General features: G+C 37.0%; 1 protein-coding gene and 1 pseudogene across 2 annotated transcripts; both read right to left on the bottom strand.

Annotated features, from left to right (window-relative positions):
- Positions 1 to 9,869: 9,869 nt before the first annotated feature.
- Positions 9,870 to 22,067, bottom strand: tax1bp3 (Tax1 (human T-cell leukemia virus type I) binding protein 3). The gene is made up of 4 exons (XM_079857400.1): positions 21,734 to 22,067; positions 20,824 to 20,943; positions 13,283 to 13,360; positions 9,870 to 10,779 (listed from the first exon to the last, which is right to left on the bottom strand). The coding sequence occupies exons 1-4, from the start codon at positions 21,770 to 21,772 to the stop codon at positions 10,639 to 10,641; spliced, it is 378 nt and encodes a 125-aa protein (XP_079713526.1). The 5' UTR covers positions 21,773 to 22,067; the 3' UTR covers positions 9,870 to 10,638.
- LOC307150132 (putative nuclease HARBI1) lies at positions 14,718 to 17,634 on the bottom strand (annotated as a pseudogene). The gene is made up of 3 exons: positions 17,604 to 17,634; positions 16,416 to 17,427; positions 14,718 to 14,756 (listed from the first exon to the last, which is right to left on the bottom strand). The product of its transcript is annotated as a putative nuclease HARBI1 (transcript).
- Positions 22,068 to 22,321: the final 254 nt, after the last annotated feature.

The raw sequence follows: 22,321 nt of genomic DNA, 5'->3' as shown, positions 1-22,321 counted from the left end.
CTGGGTTGCTGAGGATTTTTTTTATATTATGAACTGGATGTGAAACCTACATCAATCATCACAGAATAACCCCAGTTCCAAGTCGTCGTTGGTTAAGCCCAGCACCAAATCTTTGTTGCCCAGCATTCTAGTCTACCTCATTGTGGATGGTCCCTCCCAGCCCCCCTCTCCACTGCTGTGTCTAAGCCATCCATTTCATCTGCCTAGTCTCAGCTCTCTCCCTTTAGCCCCTTGGATCCTCCAGTGGCTGTACTCAGCTGCTTCCAAGTGATCAGCTCCACCTTGGCTTGTGGATCCGTCATCTTCACCTCAAGCCTCCAAGCCCTGGCCTCCACTTCGGCCCTCTGACCAATCGGCTCCACCTTGCCTCTACACTCCCTCGGCATCACCATGGACTGCCATTCCTTTAGGCTCTGCCAGTCTCCTTCGTCCCTCTGGCCTCCGCTCTCCCTCCATCCTCAGTCTGGACTGTATTTTTACAGTGCAAGGACGCGCTTTTCCGGAGAGGGGGAGTTCATGGTCATATTTAGTTGCTGTCCTGTTTAATTTTCATTGTCACCTTTTGTCTGAGTTTAGACATTCATTATGGCCTCTGATTAATATATCACCTGTTCCCTGTTCAGTTAAGCATCATCCTCTGTGTATTCATGCCTTCAGTCTTCCTCAGTTCATTGTCTTGTTTTAACTTTTATGTCAATTGTGTTATATTGCCTGAATTCTCTTCCTGTTTAGTCATGTATCTTTATATATCTTTATTCATTCTTCGTCATGCATCTTCCATTGGATCTTATATACAAGCAACCCCGTGACAGGTTGTCATGTAGACTCCCACAGGCTGAGCACAAGCACCACTCTTCTGCACAATGGTAACCACAAAAGCTAACTAAACAGAAACTCTTTTAAATGTCAAACTTAACTGAACATTAAATATTAACAGGTCTTTCCCTGTAATCAAAAACACATAAATTCCAGCCTTGTGCAAAGCATGCTGGGAACTAAAAATCCACGGCCCATTTTCAGTTAATTCAACACATTATTCAGGTAGTCCTGAAACAAATGGTAAGCTTCCGTTTTCCAAGCGTTTTAATCAGTTTCTGACTGATTGGACAGCTTCTATGACATATATTTTATTACTGAACTTACCAAATTGTAAGTGCGTTCATATGGTGGTATTTTTACCTGCTGAGAACTCACAAAGAGCTCATAAAATGTGCAAAGGAGACAAAACATTGCCAGGAATTCCTCCGTTAAACACACACATGAAAATCTGCAGCAAGGAGATGACAGTTCTGACCCTGGTACCAAACTGTAATGGGCTGAAAATGTGGATCTCGGTCCGCTTGTTTGGTGCACACCAGGGTTTGGATGGCAGCGTAAACACTTATTCATATGAACCGCACTAACAGAGCAATCGTACCTTTTAATCGCATCTTAACACACCCTTAGTAAGAATCATCGACATTATGCCACCTGCTTGGCCTTCAAGTCTAGTTTGTATTAAATTACCTTAAAATACTGTATAAGTGATTGTTGATAGAACTTATTAGTTAATAGAATTGTTTTAGGAACAAGTGCTTTACATAAAAGATTGAACTGATATGGTCTGAAGACACTCTCACTCATATTTGGTGAAGATCTGATGAACACACTAAGTAAACTTTGAAAAAGTTGTTTTTTCAAAATGGTGGAAAAACTGCATTCAATGTAAGTGAAGATTTTGAGCTGGGGTTTGAGGTACTCTATAGAGACCCCAAATTTCCCATGGAATTAGTTAAGACTGCCATACATTTTAGTTTCTTTTATTGGTTTATAGCTCCAAGAAACCTGTATTCAATACACAAATTATTTGTGACTCTTGCAGAATTAAAAGATAAGCTATGATCCACTCATATTCTTGAACAACTGGGTTTCATTCTGTTCCATATCACATATCATAATTATTATGGAAATAAATAAATGCAATTTACCCTAGTGAAAAAAAGTATACTTAAGCACAATGTATTCTTATGTACTTTAGTATAACTAAATGTTTTTGTGGCATGCTATAAATTGGTATACTTAAAGTCTGTTAAATTGGAACAACTAATTTTGTACTAAATGCATTTAGAACTAAAGATGTTTTAATATACTTGTTTGTGCTAAAGTGGAACTATTCCAAGTATACTTAAGTACACTTTAAATATACTCTTGTATTTAAGTTTTGAAATGCAGAATTCACTCAGCATAAACTTCAAATGTATTTTGGTGACATTACAATTGCAATTAAATTACACTCTAAGTGTTAAACACATTAATATTATACCGATAACAGACTTTTAGGCAAGGCAAGGCAAGGCAAGTTTATTTATATAGCACATTTCATACACAATGGCAATTCAAAGTGCTTTACATAGAAGAAATTAAAATAATAAAAGAAATAAGAATAATTAAAACAGTTTAGAAAAATAGAATAAAATACAGTACAAACATTCGGACGAACAGTGGCACAGTGCTCATTCAGTAAATGCATAGCTAAACAGATGTGTTTTGAGTCTGGATTTGAAAGTGACTACAGTAGGAGCACGTCTGATCTCCTCTGGAAGCTGGTTCCAGCTGCGGCTGGCATAATAGCTAAAAGCGGACTCGCCATGCTTAGAGTGAACCCTTGGTATTTCTAGCTGATATGATCCTAATGATCTGAGTGATCTGTTGGGTTTATATTCTGTGAGCATATCTGCAATGTATTGAGGTCCTAGGCCATTAAATGATTTATATACCAGTAATAATACTTTAAAATCAATCCTAAATTTAACTGGGAGCCAGTGTAAAGACCTGAGGACTGGTGTGATATGTTCATATTTTCTGGTTCTGCTCAGAATCCTGGCGGCAGCGTTCTGTATGAGCTGCAACTGTCTTATGGTCTTTTTGGGAAGGCCAGTGAGGAGTCCATTACAATAATCCACCCTGCTGGTGATGAAAGCATGAACAAGTTTCTCTAAGTCTTGTCTGGAAACAAAGCATCTAATTCTTGCAATATTTTTCAGATGATAGTATGCTGATTTAGTTATTGCTTTGACATGACTTCTGAAACTAAGGTCTGACTCTAGAGTCACACCGAGATTCCTGACTTGATTTTTAGTTGTTTGACCCCTAGAGTGAAGGTATGCGTTCACCTTGAGAACTTCATCTTTGTTTCCGAACGCAATGACTTCAGTTTTGTCTTTGTTTAACTGAAGAAAGTTTTGACACATCCAACTGTTGACTTCGTCAATGCATTGGCACAGGGAGTCAATTGGGCTATAATCGTTAGGCGATAGGGCTAAGTAGATCTGTGTGTCGTCTGCATAGCTGTGGTAAGCAATTTGGTTCTTTCTCATTATTTGGCTCATTGGGAGCATATACAGGTTGAACAGGAGTGGCGCAAGAATCGAGCCTTGAGGGACTCCGCATGTCATGGATGTCCACTCAGACTTATGATCTCCTATACTCACATAATAACCTCTCCCATCTAAGTATGACCTGAACCATTTTAGGACTATCCCAGAAAGCCCCACCCAGTTTTCCAGCCTGTCAAGAAGTATGTTATGATCGACAGTGTCAAATGCAGCACTAAGGTCAAGTAGTACCAGCACTGATAATTTGCCTGAATCAGTATTTAAGCGAATATCGTTTATTATCTTTATGAGCGCTGTCTCTGTGCTGTGGTGCGGTCGGAAACCAGACTGAAAATTGTCAAAGGATCCATTCAAGCTCAAGAATTTGTTCAGCTGATTGAAGACAACTTTTTCAATGATCTTGCCTATGAAAGGAAGATTTGAGATCGGTCTATAGTTGCTTAATATGGTCTTATCCAGATTGCTCTTTTTCAGGAGGGGCTTGACAATTGCAGTTTTCAGGGAGTTTTTCTTTAGAGAAAAGTCTCAATATAGTGCATGAAAATAAACTTGAAACTGTATAGAACATGAAAGAGCGTTAAACTTGAAACTGTTGGCTGACACAACATTAAATAGCATATAACTTGCAGATTGTTTTGCTTCTGACATTTTGTCTTGACGATCTCGTGTGACGCATGCATTGAAATTATTTTAATTAGGGCTGTCAAACGATTAATCGCGATTAATCGCATCCAAAATAAAAGTTTGTGTTTACATAATATATGTGTGTGTACGGTGTATAATTATTTTCTATATATAAATACACACACATGCATGTATATATTTAATATTTGCATGTATATACTGTGTATATATATTTATATTATATATAATTTATATTATATATTATTTTATATATAAATAACAAATTTTTCTTAAATATATATGCATGTGTGTGTATTTATGTATAGAAAATAATTATACTCCATACACACACATATATTATGTAAACACAAACTTTTATTTTGGATGCGATTAATCGCGATTAATCGTTTGACAGCCCTAATTTTAATACATTTTGTATGTCATTTTTGAGGACTGGTCAGGATCATTTTAATAGTTCAAAGTAGGTGTTACGAATACACTAAAGTAATAAAACTTCTGATCAGGTTTCAAACTGACTATATGTTGTTTCTTTATTTGTCATAATTACATCTTTACTTTTGTAACTACTTTCTATATGTATGTAAAGCTAAAACTACAAGCACATCTGCTTTACACTCAGGTTGCTACTGTAAAAAAAAACTTTTTGCAAAACTCTAAACACAGTTCTCTACATTAGACACATCACTCAAAACTAACAGCTCTTTTGTTTCATTTAGAAAAGTCAAGTCAAGTCACATTTAATTATATAGGGCTTTTTACAATACAGAATATATACAGGCGACAGTGGCAAGGAACCAAAAGGAACCGGGGGGCCAGTTCTCCTCTGGGCAACGAACGAACAGTGTATGATTATGATTCAGGCAGCATTATAGGTCAGAAGTCAGATTGGTTTGGAACAATCAGAATATTATCCAGTTTCATCTGGTTGAATATCGGAATTCCGCCGGTATGGAGACGGGTTTGTTGAGGATCAGTGCCGATGGCTGTCGTGTCGATGAGGCCTTCACTGGGGAGAGCCTAGTTGACACAATCTCTGCTGACACTTCAAGGATGCGTTGTGGTCGTGTCTAGGTACAGGTCCTCCATCTGATCTGGGTACGGCCCGGATCCGGCTGATTACAGTAATACTCGGAATAAGCAGAAAGACTAACATTAGCATAGATGGCATTCTTCTTATGATGTAACGAGTACATCGGGTGCTATAGGAAGTGTTCCCGGTTCCGGCTAACCTATATGCATCATAAATTATAATTTAACTGATTTGAATAATAGGAATGTATAATTTTCTATGTGTATGCCAGGTTAAAGAGATGTGTTTTTAGTCTAGATTTGAACTGACAGAGTGTGTCTGATTCCCGGACAATGGTAAGAAGACTGTTCCAGAGTTTTGGTGCTAAATAGGAAAAGGATCTCCCGCCACCAGATTTTGATATTCTAGGTATTATCAACTGGCCAGAGTTTTGAGATCGCAATAGACGTGAAGGACTATAATGCGTTAAGGTGTGAGCGAGGTGCTCAAGTACTGCGGAGCTAAACCATTTAGTGCTTTGTAAGTGATCAGCAATATTTTCAAATTTATGATGTTTAATAGGGAGCCAATGCAGTGTTGACAGAACTGGGCTAATATGGTCATACTTCCTGGTTCTGGTAAGAACTCGAGCTGCTGCGTTTTGGACCAGCGTTATGCGTGCAGGGCTGGTTGCCCCAGTAGATCATGACAATAATCTAGCCTTGAGGTCATGAACGCATGAACTAACTGTTCCACATTTTTCATTGAAAGAAAACACTGCCATTTTAAATGCCACTATCATTTCCCGATTATCTACACCTAATGATGATGTGTGAAAACACTTATACATAATTTGTTCACTTAAACTCAGTGTCACACACACACACACACACACACACACATCCACACTGCTTTAGAAATAAAGTTTCTGACTTGGCTTGTATGCATATTCAGTGTATACATATTTAGTATATACATATTTAGTATATATATATATATATATATATATATATATACTGTATATATATATATATATATATATATATATATATATATATATATATATATATATATATATATACTGTGTATATACACACAAGATACAATATAGATTGTTTCGCAGCAGCTTCACAATAGTAACAAATTCAAATTCTGCTGTAAACCAGTTCTAAATAGTATCATTATTCAGCTCAAGTCAGGTCAGTATTGATTCAGTTCAGTTCCATAACTGTGTAAAATTCATCCGTTGTGCATACTGTATATACAGTGTATTTGTGCACATACATGTACGTCTGACAAACTCCTGTACACTCACTGCACACTGAACAAGCAAAAGACACAAGATAGTAGTGCTTTACATTTTTCACATCCGTGTGCAGTTTGGTGTGTGGATAAATCATTTGATGTTTGTGTGTAGAGTTACTATGCAAAAACACAATTTTTGGAAAAATAGTTTTGAATTAAGTGTTTGCTTTTACAAGAGATATCTGATGTTTTGTGTGTGTGTGTGTGTGTGTGTGTGTGTGTGTGTGTGTGTGTGTGTGTGTGTGTGTGTGTGTGTGTGTGTGTGTGTGTGTAGAGTTTCAAGAAATGGAGCCATAGTTTCAGAAATTGTGTGTAAGCAATTTAAAGAAAGACAAAAAAACTTAATATTAAGCCTTTATGTGTTTAATATCACTATTAGTAAGGATAGCATGATCACTGTATAATTTAATTCAATATATTTAAAGTGTACCTAAAGTATACTAGCAATAGTTCCATTTCAGCACAATAAAATATACTTAAAGCTGCAGTCCGTAACTTGTTTTGGGTTCGCAGTCCGTAACTAACAGAGATTAATGTGCTGTTTCCATTTATAATTCTTAAGTTTAATAATCAGCAGCACATTTCCAATGCTCTCCATTGACACAGTTATTGCAAATTGAAACATAATGTGCAGCAAAGTACTTGACAATGGTGCTTTGGTAAGAATGTTGTATGTTGATTCCATAGAGAATATAACGCTTTAAGTTGTGTATGTTGTTTTTATGAAAAATGTGTGTGTATCTGTTCTTTATGGTGTATAAAGACTGAAAACATGGCTTTGCCATAAACAGCGTATTTCTCATTTCTGAAAGGTGACAGCAGTAGATTGCATCGCTATGGTAACACAATAGCCTGCCAGAGTGTGGGTGGTATGTTGCATACATGTTCTACATTTAGCTACTGTAATTACACATTCAGCTGCTGAGAAACAGGCATGAAACGCATTGCACTACTGAATGAATTCGACACAGTTAAAATTATTATAAAAGGTTTGGATTTACTATTGGATGGATTTAGTGTTCTTATTACAAATGACTAGCTAAGCAGTGACAAAACATTATGTCTTTGCTTATAGTTAGTAGACGATACAACGCTAAAATCAATATGTATTACTCTTCAGACTTGCACTCATCTTAGGGCCTGTTTACACCTGGTCACACACCATCACAACTTCTCCATTCAGCAAAGTGCATCAACCATAACTCCATCCAGTTGTGATCTATGATCATTTATACACAGACCACACTGCTAGAACTGCCCGGTCCTGCAGATTTGCCCTATTCAACATTAGGAGGATCAGGCCTTTCCTATCAGAGCAGGCCACACAACTCCTTGTCCAAGCTGTAGTTCTATCCAGACTGGACTATTGTAATGCTCCCTTGGCTGGTCTTCCAGCATATACTGTCAAACCTCTGCAACTGATCCAGAATGCAGCAGCTAGAGTGGTCTTTAACAAGCCGAAGAGAGCACACGTCACTCCTCTCCTCATAAAATTGCACTGGTTGCCAGTTGCCACTCGCATCAAATTCAAGGCACTTGATTTGATTTGATTTGATTTATTAGCCAAAATAATAGTGAAAACAACTTCACTTCTAGAGACAGGTTATCCTGGCACTGCATACTGTTATACTTACAACACTACAATAAGAACACACATTACCAAAATATACATCACACTTAAGCATCCACCCAAAAACATTAATACAAATGAATCACTAAAACAACTTATCTAATAGGCAACTTTTAACTTTCGTTCTAAAACCAACCATATTTGACATGCTCTTTACATCTAGAGGCAGCTTATTCCATTCATGAGCCCCTGAGTATTCAAAAGACCTTCGACCGTACATTGTTTTGAAACGACATAATGTAATATCCATTAGACTCTGCCTGGTATTATAACAGTGTTTCTCACTTACCCTATAAAAATACATATTAAAATATGAAGGAGCTCTTTTATTAATTATCTTGTGTACCATCTTTAATTTAAAGTGCACAACTCTGCTTTCTATAGGTACCCACTTAAGATGTCTAAAATGGGAAGCATCAACATGTGTAAAGCTAAAACCAACCTTATCGATTTATTTTGAGATCTCTGTAACTTAACCAGCCATATTGGACATCCAAGAAATGCATGCGTTCTCCAGATGACATAGCACTAAACATGATGCAAGTATTTTTACATTTTGCTTATCCAAAAAACTAACACATCTGGCTAGAATTTTTTTCCTAGCATTAACCTTCCCTAGAATTTTCATAGCCATACTTGGACCACTTAAATCATTGTCCAAAACACATCCAAGATAATTAACAGTGGTTCTATGTGATATTACACAATCCTCTACCTTGATAGACAAGTTAGGAGCTTTGTTCAGTTTACTTCTCATCCCATATTATTTGGACTCAGTTTTATAGATGAAATAAAAGTTTGTTATCTGAGAGCCAGTCTTTTACCCTACAAAGCTCCTCACCTAATACTGGTCTGAAACCAGTAGAGCAGAGTCATCAGCATATATAAACAAATTACAGTCACAAACAGCTTGCATGTCATTTATGAATAAGAGAAATAAAAGGGGGCCTAGGACACTTCCCTGAGGAACTCCTCAGAGAGTATCCCATCAATTTCTACCCTTTGAAATCTCCCAGTTAAATAAGAGTTCAACCAAGATGTTTCAACCACTGATGTTTGCCTACAGAACAGCCGCTGGCTCTGCACCTCTATAGCTAAACTCGTTACTCCAGACCTATGTGCCATCCAGAAGCTTGCGTTCTGCAAGTGAACAACGCCTTGTGGTGCCATCTCAAAGAGGCACAAAACCACTTTCACAGACCTTCACCTGGACTGTTCCCTGCTAGTGGAAGGACATGCCTACATCAACCCGAACTGCTGAGTCTTTAGCCATTTTCAAGACACGGCTGAAGACGCATCTTATTCGGCAACACTTGACCCATTAATACTAACACTTACTATTCTATATCTATTTTTGTTTATTATCATTTAAACTTTGGATTAATTGTAAGCGTCTGCTAAACGATTACATGTAAATGGTGGTTAGATAAAATCTTGATGCATATTTGATAGCAGAATGCTATTTGTTAAATATTAAAGGACAATGTTAGTAATTATACAAATTCAACAAAAAGTAATTCTGTTCAAATTATATCCTGTCTAATATGCTCTCTCTCACCAGTGCCCTAGAATATGGATGTTACTGCATAGCTATTGCCGCCCTATAATTATCGACAGCCCTCTTTTACAGCACTCTGTGTGTTGCATCATGAGCTACCTGGTTGTGTGCTCACCTTTGCCTGCTAACATTAAAGAGATGAAAGTAGCCTGAAGTACAAAACTGCCTGGACAAACAGCAAAAGGTCACGATAGATTTGTTGCTTTGAAATGTCACCATCTTCAAGCTTAATGCGAAGACAGAGACATTTACAGTCATGACCGAAGATCCAATCAGAGACACATTAGACTGAGACAGAAAACACTCACATTTAGTTCAATCGCTCACTTCAATTAATCACAAATCATGTGCTAGAAGATTCCTTTATTCGCTTAAGTGAAAATATATCTTCATACAATCAAAATGCCAAAAAAAAATCTGTATCAAAAAACATTTTCAAAACAAAAGTGTTGGAAAAAAGTACTGTTAAATACAAAACTGTAGTGTTTTGTTGTGCCAATCCTGATGAAGCTTTTCATCTTTCCCATGATCAGAAGATGATATTACACTAATATGGTTTTAATTCAATACAAAAACAGAGTTATAAGATGAAGAGTTACAAAAATTAAAAAAGGATCTCACAAGTTAGGAAAATTAGTGGTCATTAAAGTACCGCTGTATTCTGGCTGTTAATACTTGATACATTAAAGATGAATATGTAGGTGTATTTGTTGATGAAGCAAAGAGAAATGAGGTGAACACAATTCACTGTAGCCCTTGAGATCTATGAATGAAATGGAGTTTACACGCACCATGATACATTCAGGAGTATTTGTAGTACATATAGTGTAGTATTTAGCATAAAGTGTAGATAAATGGAAATTAGTATAGCAAATTATGAAATGCAAACCACAATCTTTACATTGTACTTTGAGAGTGATCATTCATACATACGCTGGTTCAGTTACAGTTCAAATACATCAGAATGATCTTTAAAAGAGGTGACTGATCAAGTAAGGCTTTCTTGTCATCGCTCTTTGGCTGAGGGAAGCTGTTTGTTTCTTATTAGTTAAAATATGCTCTGAACATGAGATTTACCAATAAGGACATTCAATTAGCTCAATGAGTGTGTTCTGCATTAGTGTTGCATCATGGACTGCCTGACTGTTTCCTCCAGGGATTTTCTAGTGATGAGAAGCCTGACCACATCTTCTTTCTTCTTGGTGAGTCTTTTTCGTGCCTGGTCATGTGTCACCATGGTCATGTCCCAGCCATTCACCTACAAATAACATTGAGAGCACACAAAAACGAATATGACATTTAATGCCAAATATATAACTACACCGTATAAACAGGAGGACATCGAAAGGCTCAGCATTTTTATTGAATTGTTGGTCTTTTGCCACTTTTATCAGAGAAATAGAGTTTAAACTAGTCTTTCCCGTAGAAGCATCACAGCTCATTTGCTAACCAGTTTTGAATAGCATGAGGGTGAAAAGTGCATAAAATGGGTGAAAACTAATAATCCTACAATTCCTTAAAAAGGACTTATTTTACAAAGTCTTGATTTTGTTTTTCAGGTCTATTATTATATGTTTTCATGCTTGAATGTCAAAAAAAAATAATAATTATAATATTTGACATTGTTGCAGCACCTTTCTTCCCAGTCTGTCAGTAACACTCTGGGGTGCGTTTCCCAAAAGCATCGTTAGCCAACTATGTTCGCAAGTTCCGTCGTTATCAGCATAGTTCAACAAGAAGGTGTTTCCCGAAACAATCTCTCGACTTGTGGTTAGAAGCATAGTTTCTAGTTTGCATGACATGTGGACTTAATAAATCCTTATCTGGAGCAAAATAAGCAAGCTGACATTCAGTACAACCTGTGTCTTTTATTTAGAATACATGCAAATGCCATTTACATCTTTTAGTTTGTCAAGAGATTTAAAGCTTCATTTTTGAAGAGTGCGCATGTGCGAACGTGCTCTACTATGTAAGAACGAGCCTATGATTGAATCTGGAAATACAGCAAAATAACTGAGAAAAATGAGAAATAGTCGTCAGATGCCACGTCTGTAATTCATATCAAAACATCTAGTGTTAATTCGATCTCAAACAGTTTCATTAAAAGAAGTTATTACTCCACCACCGTGCGTGACGTCATAAACCAACGTGGTTGAAAGACCACTTTACGACAATATGGTTTCGGGAAACAGTCGTGACTAGCTAGTTGATTTCTTCAACAATGCATCGTACTACAGTAGTGAACCAGCGAGTTATGTCGTTGTACGGGAAACGCACGCCTGTTTAGCTCCTGTCTCAATGAAGCCCCTCCCCCTGAAAAGTGCAATGTGCTCTGATTAGCGGACAGGACCAGTGTGTTGTGACACTGTTGCCACGGTTGTTTTTCTGTTTTGTTACACAAACCTGGCAACCCTGGCCATAACCACGAGTTTCAAAACACTACTTATGCTCAACCAGGCCTCGCCCCCTTTTTTGGCAGGTAATTATTAAAATGAGGAATATGTCATCCATTATTTAAATGAAAATTGTAAAAAAGATTAATAAGTCGTAACTGACAAACACAAGACATTGTAAAAAGGACAGTCAACAGTATTTGAAAAAAAAAAAATGACCAAAAAAAGCACCATAAGTGTTTTTAGAACAATTTAGAACAAAGAAACAATTTAACAAATCAGACATTGTTACTTTTCTAGTGAAATTTCTGAATACAGTGTACAGCATACAGTGCCAAGAGCAGATGTGAGCAGATGGAACTTCTGTTACTTATTAGAAAAGTTAACTCAGATATCTTGTTGTAAATTTAAAAGTAATGTATTACTTTACTAGTTACTTGAAAAAAGTAATCTGATTACGTAACTTGAGTTACTTGTGATGCGTTACCCCCCAACACTGACTGAGTTTGCAGTGGGGACGGCACAACATGTTTAGCCTAGAGCAGCAGTTGAGCTTGTGCTGGCCCTGGTCATATAGACTACTTTTATACAGTGGTGTATTTTTACTTTGTTACTGTACTTAAGTACATTTTTCAAGTATATGTACTTTACTTGAGAATTTTTATTTTGAGAAATTGTCATGTGCAACATGCAGTGAACGATTCGAGAACAAACTGATTCTTTTCAATGAACCTATTAAACCGATTCTAAAATCGTACCAAATGATTAATTAATTGGACTGATCCGACTGTAGCGGTTCTCGATTCAACAACTTACTGATTCAATGTTCCGTTCAGGGCGAGTTAGGCTAACTGAATTAATAAGTCTGACTCAAAATGAGCCAAGAAACGGGAGATCCTCTGAGCTTGAGTGTGCGTGTGACTGATGACGCGAAAAGCTATAATATAAATATCTGCATCCAGTAATCTTCCTAACTGACTAGTGTTGTCTACTTGACAATTCATAATAATAATAATAATAATAATAATAATAATAATAATAATAATAATAATGATGATGATGATGATGTTTGACCCAGCAATTCCAAAGGATTATATAAAAATATAATATAAAATGAATTAAGTATATACACATATAAAATTACAAAACAAACATTCATTGATCAGTACCTCAAACGACATGTAATAGTAAGCAAGAAATTACTAAGTCACAAAATAATAAACAAACAAAAGAGACAAAAATAATCTCATAGCTCCCTCTTGTGGAGATTAGTAAAATCATTTACATTTAGTAAAATCAGGTTTTGTTTTGGACAAAAATCTCAGCGAGAAAACATTACAACATGGGTGACAGGTTTGTGCCTCTCACCTGCATAATTTTGTCTCCTATCCTGAGACCAGCCACTTCTGCAGGTCCACCTTTAGATACACGTGTGACATAGATTCCCTGTGAAATAAATAAAGTTACAAGGGTCACTTCTGAATTAGGGTAACAGGTAGCGTTGCCACCCGTCCCGGTTTTCCAGGGATTGTTCTCTTTTTTTGAGCGACAGTCCCGGAAAATTTGGGGCACGAATTGTCCCGTTTTTTTTTTTTTGTGAAAATGTACTTCTAAAGTAGAATTTCCTGGTTTCAAATTAAACCATTTCCTTCTACTGTTACTGCAGAGCTGCCACACGCAATTGACACTTTTCACACGCCACACATCCATTTTCTCACGCACAGAAAAATCGTGAGGCAAAGAGGACACGGAGACCGATAGACTAGACAGAGCAGGTTACTTATGATATAAAATAAAAAAAAATCTCACCTCTCAGATTCTGTCAATTTTATTACGAAATTCAAACAATAAACACTGTTTTGGCGTTTGTAAATGTGACTTGAAAGATCCCTAGCGGCACGTGAACCGATCATCTCTACTAGCTATAGTAAATAAACACGAATGAACAATGTTAAAAGAAACAGTACAACTTACCGAAATGTATATTCATCATACATAATACCGATCAATCAGTGTTTTTCAACCGTGGAAAGGGTCAATAAAACAGCTGGAGAACTGTCACATACCATTTACCTCAGGAAAGCCATTTGATGACCACAATATAGGCTATAGCACGTTAGTTGGCTAGAAAAAAAAGAGCTATAGAGAGTATTTTGCTAAACATGTGTAGGCTACTATATTACATATTTATTATATTTTTACTTATCATTAAATAAAGTTGTTATTATAATAAAAAACGCATTATATTTAATTTGAGTTATTTTTAACCTTAAATAATACTACCAGCTGATAAGGCTCTCTGTATGTTTACAGCATTAGGTGAGATTTATTTCTTGAGAAAAATGAATGCCTATCTTGTGTACCTAATATTTATCCAAATTAGTCAATTAAATCAAATCACAAGAATTGAACAGAATTGAAATCCTGAAATTTGTTTCAAGCAATAATAAAAAAACGTAGCTTACCAGAAATTGTACCATATAAACATTGTAACATGTTGTCACTAAACCTAATACAGTTCAGTTTAGTTACTAATACACTTATTGTGATGCAAGATTATTTTTTTTACAGTTAAAAATTTCAGTTAAATATGAAGGAAAAATATCCAGGTTTTTCACAAATCAAAGGTGGCAACCCTAGTAACAGGACAGTCCCCGGAAATGTCCCTGTTTTACAGAACGTTCAAAACATCCACAAATACACTACAAAAGCCTGACCAACATAGCCTGCTGGTTACCAGAGCAATGGTGTAGTAATTGTTTTCACCAATAGAGGGGGGTGCAACACAAGCTACACTGATTACTTAGTCACACACCGCCACTTTAGCCATGAAGAAATGAACCTGAATGAGAGCAGAGCACTATTATAAATTATCCAAAAGAGACATTGTTATTGGTTTCAAGGTAGTCACATTAACTATTCATGTTAAATAAAAGTCACCATGAAATCAAAATTTATATTGTGATTAATGATTTATCCGTACGCATAATTTTTTTGAAATTAGTATGCCCTTGTAATCTTTAATCAAAAATGTTAACATTCCCTCCATTTAGGGTGCGTTTACACGACAACGATGTACTAAAAACAAAAACGTTTTCCTTTGCGTTTTTCGCATACAGATGACAACTTTGTCTAAACAAACCCCGATCACACGAATCTCCGCGAAAACACCTAAAAATGCTGTATTATTCATGCCAGGCCAGTAGTTGGCAATGTCACTTTGTAAAGAAACACTACGCGCCTATAGACTGAACACATAATCAGTCAGTCACCGTTTTAACATATTCACGTTTTTGTAGTTTACATGAAGACGATGATGCACTTTGCACTTTGAAAACAGTTTTCAAAAGTTTGCGTTTTCAGGCACCCAGAATGCAGTTGTCATGTAAATGAACAGTCAAAACGCATAAAAAGATTCCCGTTTTTGTTGTTGAAAACAGTGTCGTGTAAATGCCCCCTTAGTTAGCAATGCCCCATTTCTCACGATCCAATCAATTCCAGAAGGACGAAATCAAATTCCACCCTACATTTTGTCTCTCTCTCAACCCATGAATCATTAGAACCAATGAACCAATGAACAAGTGTCTGTGGGTTTTACCTGATCTCTGATCAGTTTTATACTTTTGTAGACGTTTTAATTAGACATTGGTAATTCAAATTAATAATGGTAGTTAATAGTCTCTTATTGGCCTGTTTAGCTGAGCCATTCATAGAACAAACAAAAAAAAAACTGACAATTGATAAAATAATATAGACACTTGCATTTTGAAAGATTTTACTTTCAAATAAATGTGCAACAGATTTATAAAAGGTGTTTTTATGCATGTTTGGCTCTGGTTTTTGTTGCATTTATACTCTTCTGACCACTAGGGGTCACCATGGAAGACGGGTGTGGGATTGTTTCAAGGCTTCGACACAATGGGCCGGTTGTTCAAAGGTAAACTGATCGGATTTTGGTTATCGGATTGGATAAAATCCTGAAAATGGGTTGTTCAAAAGGGAAAGAAGGAAATCAGATTAGATCACGGAATCCAATCCTAGTTTTAATCTGGATCAAACCTTAAGTTTGTGTTGTTCAAAACTTGTCAGTAGGATTTGGATAACTTTGATCCAAAAAAACAGGATTATCCTGATCCCAAAAGGGGGTAGGATTTCAAGGTGGATTCCAGGAAGAAAATGTAGTAAAACTTTAAAATTGGTCAAATAATACATTTGTATCATTTAGTGTATACTTTTATTTATATTTTGCACTTGACTTGTGTAACCGTTGTAACAGTGATAAAGTAGATAAAGTAGACATAGGCTACCAATTAAGCTATTCAGTATAGTAAAGTAAAAATAAAAATGATCTTGTCCCCATGAAATAATCCCCCAAACAAATTTCAATAACAAACAAAAATAATATATTCCATTTTTCTGTCATCACCGTATATTCATTTCAAAGAAACAATCATCAGAGAAGAGCCTGTCAAAAATAATGTCTAACAATTGCATCCCTTACTATACGTCCAGTCAGTCCCTCATTCTGACAGAACGCCAGAGGTTGGTCTGGTTCTTCAACAGGCTCAGGTGCATCATAAACATCATCACAGAGAGGGACATTGCGCCTGGTAGCGATGTTGTGCAAGTATTATGTTGCATTCTCCCTGTGGTTCCACTCGCAAGTAGTTAAGGAATGCAAAGCGTCTCTTCAGAACTCCATTTAAACGCTCAATTGCACATCTCGTTTTGCAATGAGCAGTGTTGAAGCGTGCCTGCGCAGGTGTGGTTGCTGCAAGAAAAGGAGTCATCAGCCATGGTAGGAGTGGATAGACACTGTCTCCTAATATTATGCCATCCGGTCGGTTGGTTTGGAGCTCTCTGTATAAAGCACTCTCTCTCAGGATACGTGCATCATGAACAGACCCAGGCCACTTCACGACACAGTTTGTGGTGATGAGGTCAGCATCGCCCACAAGTTGGATGTCGATGCTGCGCCTCCCCTTTCGATTTATGTACTCCCAATCCCTCTCATGAGGTGCTTGGATATGCACATGAGTGCAGTCAATAACCCCAATAGTATTGGGCATGTTCCCCAAAAGATAAAACTTGTGCTTGGTCTGGGCAATCTGGACATCCTTTGGAAGTGAAACAAACTGATTGACCATGGCTGGCCAATGCAATTGACACAGCTTTCACTACATCACTCACAGTTGATTTGTCCACTCCTATATTGTCACCAACAACTTGGTAGAAAGTCCCAGATGCATAGAAGCGCAGACCAATGAGGACCTGTTCTTCCACAGACAGACTGTGACTCCTTCGGGTTCTCCGTTGAAGTTTTGGCCTGACAAGGTCTGCAATGTACTTAATATCAGCATTCCCAAAGTGAAAGCGAGCATACAGTTCTTCAGTGGTGTATTGCTCGAGTGGTTGTGCACGCTCAACATACACCCTTTGACGGTATCCTCTTCCACCAAAACGGTGGTAGCGATGGACAATACCTGCTATGTCAGTGCCTCTCTCTAAGTCCTCTGAGAAAGGCTGAATATAAGATGGCTGTCAAATACCCACACACCAATTGGCTGACGTGCTGTGGCTTGTGTTCAATTAAATCAATCATGCCCAAGGCCTATAAATACTATGTTCACTATAACAGATGAGGTGGAACCATGGACTCAAATGGACCTGATTTCACTGTTGTGCAAACCCATGCACTGCTGGAGGGTGTTGAGTGCCATTATGCCTCAATAGTAGGAAGCTCTGGAATGGTGACTAACAAAAGGAAGAAAGACATTTGGGTTGAAATCACCCAGAATGTGAACGCAATGGGGTCTGGCCAGAAGAGGACCTTGGAGCAAGTGAAATTTATATGGAAGAATCTGAGGGCCAGAGCAACAAAGGACCTTGCTGAAGCAAAAAACACCCAAACAGGCAACAACCTTTTAAGAAAGGTGAATACACAGATGTGGTTCTGGACATTATTGAAGGTGAGAACTCTAAAGCTCTGCACGGGATTCAAGGTGTTGTAGGGGATAGTGAGTCTATGATTGTGGAGGAAAGTGAGCCAGTTCCTCCTAATGGCAGAGGAAACATTCATTCTGGATCTCAGCCCTATTATTGAAGAACAACCTGGATCCTCACTGGTAGAGCCAGCAGTCACTCACAGGAGCTCAGAAAAGAGGCTTGAAGCGTCCTTTGCCGAATAATAATGATGATGCCTATGAATCACTTCTTAAACGAGAAACTGAAAGAGCGGAAGCACAGATACTCCTGGCAGAGGAACAAATCAAGCTGACCAAACTGCAGCAAACCAAAGCGAAACTTCAGATCCGCCTCCTAAAAGCAGGGCTTGGAAATGCTGGTCTCTCCTCCTCAGATGAAGAACCCTGAACATTCTTTATTTTGTTGACTATTGGACATTTAGCCATTTCAATTTTTTTTCAAAATATCCACAATGTATTTGTTAATGTATATTTGTTTTTTATTTGTTTTATTTGACTCAGATGAGGGGTCATAAAAGAAATTATGAATGGAAGTGGATGTTTATGTTATTTTTGTATTTTGTCTCAAAATAAGAAACACTTACAGTGACCCCATGGCGGCTCTTCTACCTGTTCTTTACATAGCTGGTAGCCCACATTGTGATATGTTGTCCCATTTAGAGCACTGGTAATCCGGATTTGGTAATCTTGAAAACTGTGTATCTGGATCAGGGTGATCCAGTCCAATGTTGCTTTGAAAAACCGGCATAAAAGTAAGATGGATTACCTGATCCTGAATAGGAAAAAATGGGATTTCCAAATCTGGATCAAAATGATGGCCCAATATGACACATTTGCTTCAACTGTTTCAGTGCTCCAGGAAGCCTCGATCTGCCCACCACTAGAAGCCGATTCACTCGGATATAAGTCACATTAGGGAAGAAAAGATCACAATTTCTGTTTCATGCTGACTTCAAAAACTGTTTGTATGTGAGTGACCAGATTTCCCCTTTTTCTGGGGACAGTCCTGGTTTTTGGTGTCCTATCACTGAAAGTGTCTTTGTTTTACAGCATGTTCAAAACACTGCACAAAACTTTATTATTTTGACCAACAGAGGGGGCTGAAAGCTACATTAATTACTTGGTCACACACAATTACTTTAGCAATGAAGAACTTAAAGGGGGGGTGAAATGCTCATTTTCACTCAATCTCCTGTTAATCTTGAGTACCTATAGAGTAGTATTGCATCCTTCATATCTCCAAAAAGTCTTTAGTTTTATTATATTTATAACAGAAAAGATAGGCTGTACCGAGTCTTTCCGGAAAAAAACGAGCGTCTGGAGGCGGGTCGTGTGGGCGAAGCCAGAGCCATAGAGAGAATCCGTCGATCTGGGCTTTGTTTATAAAACATTCATCGTCGAAATGCAGGGAACAAACAGCATCCACTGTTCCTAACGCTGGGTTCTTTGGTAAGCTTTCCCTCACATCCAAAAACACACTTTGGAGACACTATGCAGCGCTACCGATGATTTCCTGTTGAAGCGCGTTGATGTGCGCGGTCTCGCTCTCCTCTAGTCGACGTGTGCGCGGCCGCGCTTTTCCGGGAGAAATGCTCATATAAGGAGTTCCACTTTGGTCTACGTCATTAGATCCACGGTCGAAAAAAAAACCAGCCGAAACTTGTACCAACCCGGAAGTAAGATTTTCGGCACAGAAATTCTCCGTTATTCGTCCAAAATATTTTTAAAAAACTTTGGCCATGTTAAGCATGAGAATCCATCTCTTTAACACTGTAAACAACTCTGTATACATGAAACACCATTGTACCCCCCCTTTAACCTGAACGAAAGCTATTATCAACAATTATCATCATCAAAAGAGACACCGTTATCAGTTTCAAGTAAGTTACATATGAACTATTCATGTTGAAACTATACTGTTTGTGTTTGTATATTTCAGGGCCAGAACAGGGTGCGGGACTGTTTTGAACAACTTTAAACGTTTCCAAAAGTTTTGCTCTTAAAATTCCCACACATATCTTATCTATACAACAATGGTGAAAGTACACTCCGATATGAATAAAAAAAGTTGCAGGACATACTTTATTTTTTGTTTTTGTAAGGTCAACTGAACTGTTTGCAATGGTTAATATAAACTATTTTTCATAGTGTTTTTTTAATGAATTTTATTAAAACCAGTTAGGATCAGTTTGCCCCGCAGACATCATAAAAATAATCAAATATAATAAAAGTAAATGATACCCACAACAATAAAATAAAAAATAAAAAAACATACAAGAATGTATGCATGAATTGTATGTACTATATAACAGGACGGGATTATAACACAGTGCGGGATTGTTTAACACACAATTTTAAACGTTCCCGAAAGTTACTCCTTCACAATGCAGTAAACCTAACTAGGGTGTAAAGATCCACTTCCAAAAGAACAAACATACAATAGCATTAGAAAACAACAGTTGTAATTACGGTATAGAGTATATTCAGTTTGTGAAAATGACAAGACTGAATACAATTAGAAAATGTTTAAAAAACTGTTACAGTTTTATTTATCTTATAAGTCGTATATTATGTTTTGTTTTTGTAATGTGGTTTTGTAAAGTGATCATTTTGTTATTATACTGTTTTTATCTATTTTGCTGTTTGCAATAGTTACCATTTTTCATAGTGCAATTTTGATTAGCCTAAACGTATTAAATAAGTCAGTTTAGCCTGTAATCATCATAATTTATTAATCATAATAAAAGTATAGGAAACAAAAAACACGTTTTTTGATTAAGAAGTCTCAGATTTGTGTCAGATGATATTTTGATCACTGAACTAGGAAATGTCCTGTTTACACTTTAAAGACACTGACCTCAGCAACAGAAAGGAAAAATGCCTCACTCTAACTATAATGAATTTATACTAAACATGATTTTTCACCTTGTCGGCCTTGTCTTCAGAAAATGGATTCTGGCTTGCATCTTGGTCGATTCCCCCTCCAATGCTGAATCCTAGTATTAAATTATCGCCTTCCCGTAATTTTTGAATCTCAATTCGTTGCTGAAATAAAGAGAGAAAACAGACACACTAAGTTTATGTTTCAAAATGTAGTTAGGTATCAGCATAGGCTGATAACCAAAAATGCTGTCTAGGTAGGCGGCACATCCTCCTAATAAGGCACAGCTGTTTATGACCATATATAGCAGCACTACCTACCTGAAACACATGAACCACACCTGCTTACGTCACATCTGACTGCGTGACATCAGAACAGTTCAAATATGGACAATAAACCCCAACTAAATTGCATCTTTCAGTATTGATTGGATCCCCCGAAGTAGCTTAGTACAAACACATATGAAAGTGCTATAGCTATATGCCTCATTCAAACAGTATTTCAATAAGCCAAACACTCTCTGGTTTTGGTCTATTTTACTCGTAAAACGTTTGGTTTCGTTAAATTGTGTTCAATAACAATTATTTATAATATATAATATAAAGTAAAAAATAAATAAAAATATAGAAACTATTATAACCAATTATTTATATAAACAATATAACGTCAATTATTGTTCACTTTGTCCGCCCCTGGCTAACGTTAGCCTAGCATGCTAACCATTTCCATTATATCAACTGTTGGCTTAAACTCAAATAAACTTAACTAAACTTTCCTGTTATATCATAGATTAGTGTTGGGAATAAAAATAACGTTTAAATTAACCACTTTCTCAGTCAAACGATATCAAATGGATCATTGTCAGAATTAAAACCCACAAAAGCACTGCACACAAAGCTTAGTGCAATAATGCTAGTGTAACTAAAACTTTTATCATACTGATCGCAAACTCACCACAACAGCTGTGACAGGCTGGCCGGGTATGAACGACATTTTCTGCTCGCTAAAACTTTTATTCCCTGTTTGTTCTCCTGGGTGTTTATTTCAGTGATTTTTCACTGATATAATGTGAGTGAGGGTGTTGGTGATCGGTACGGTTCCTCCCCTTTGGCTATTGTGTCATGTTGGGCTGGGCTGCACTAAACACACCCCGTCCTTAGGTCTACATTACAGTTATTTTTCGTCTAATTAATTCATTTGCTTAATCAAATTGTCAAGTGAGCATGTGTAAACGTTGATGCGATTAATTCACGGGTATACAACTTTGACTGTCATGTAGACAAGAACCACCAGCAGATGACAGTGTTTGATCAGTATATGTGACAGTCAGCGCACATTATCAGCAAGGCCAAAAATAACCCTATGAAAATATCCAAGGACTTCCTCTTTTTCCGTATTAGAAACGGGAAGAATGAGAGTGTCTGGGTGGGTGGTATGATTATCATGAAGTGGTATGATCATCTTTTAAATTTCTGAATTAAAAATTAATTTAGTTATTTTTGATGGACAGAGGTGGTGTAACAATCTTGTGATAATAATAAA

The sequence above is a fragment of the Squalius cephalus genome, assembly GCF_949319135.1.
Source record: "Squalius cephalus genome assembly, chromosome: 22".
NCBI lineage: Eukaryota > Metazoa > Chordata > Actinopteri > Cypriniformes > Leuciscidae > Squalius > Squalius cephalus.
This window is presented reverse-complemented; position numbering and strand designations above follow the sequence as displayed.

Coding starts and splice junctions, on each gene's coding strand:
- tax1bp3 (XM_079857400.1), bottom strand. CDS start 21,772: ATGTCGTTCATACCCGGCCAGCCTGTCACAGCTGTTGTG. Junction 13,361..20,823: donor CTGAAGACAAGGCCGACAAG/GTGAAAAATCAT, acceptor TTTATTTCACAG/GGAATCTATGTCACACGTGT. Junction 10,780..13,282: donor TAGGAGACAAAATTATGCAG/GTGAGAGGCACA, acceptor TGTTATTTGTAG/GTGAATGGCTGGGACATGAC.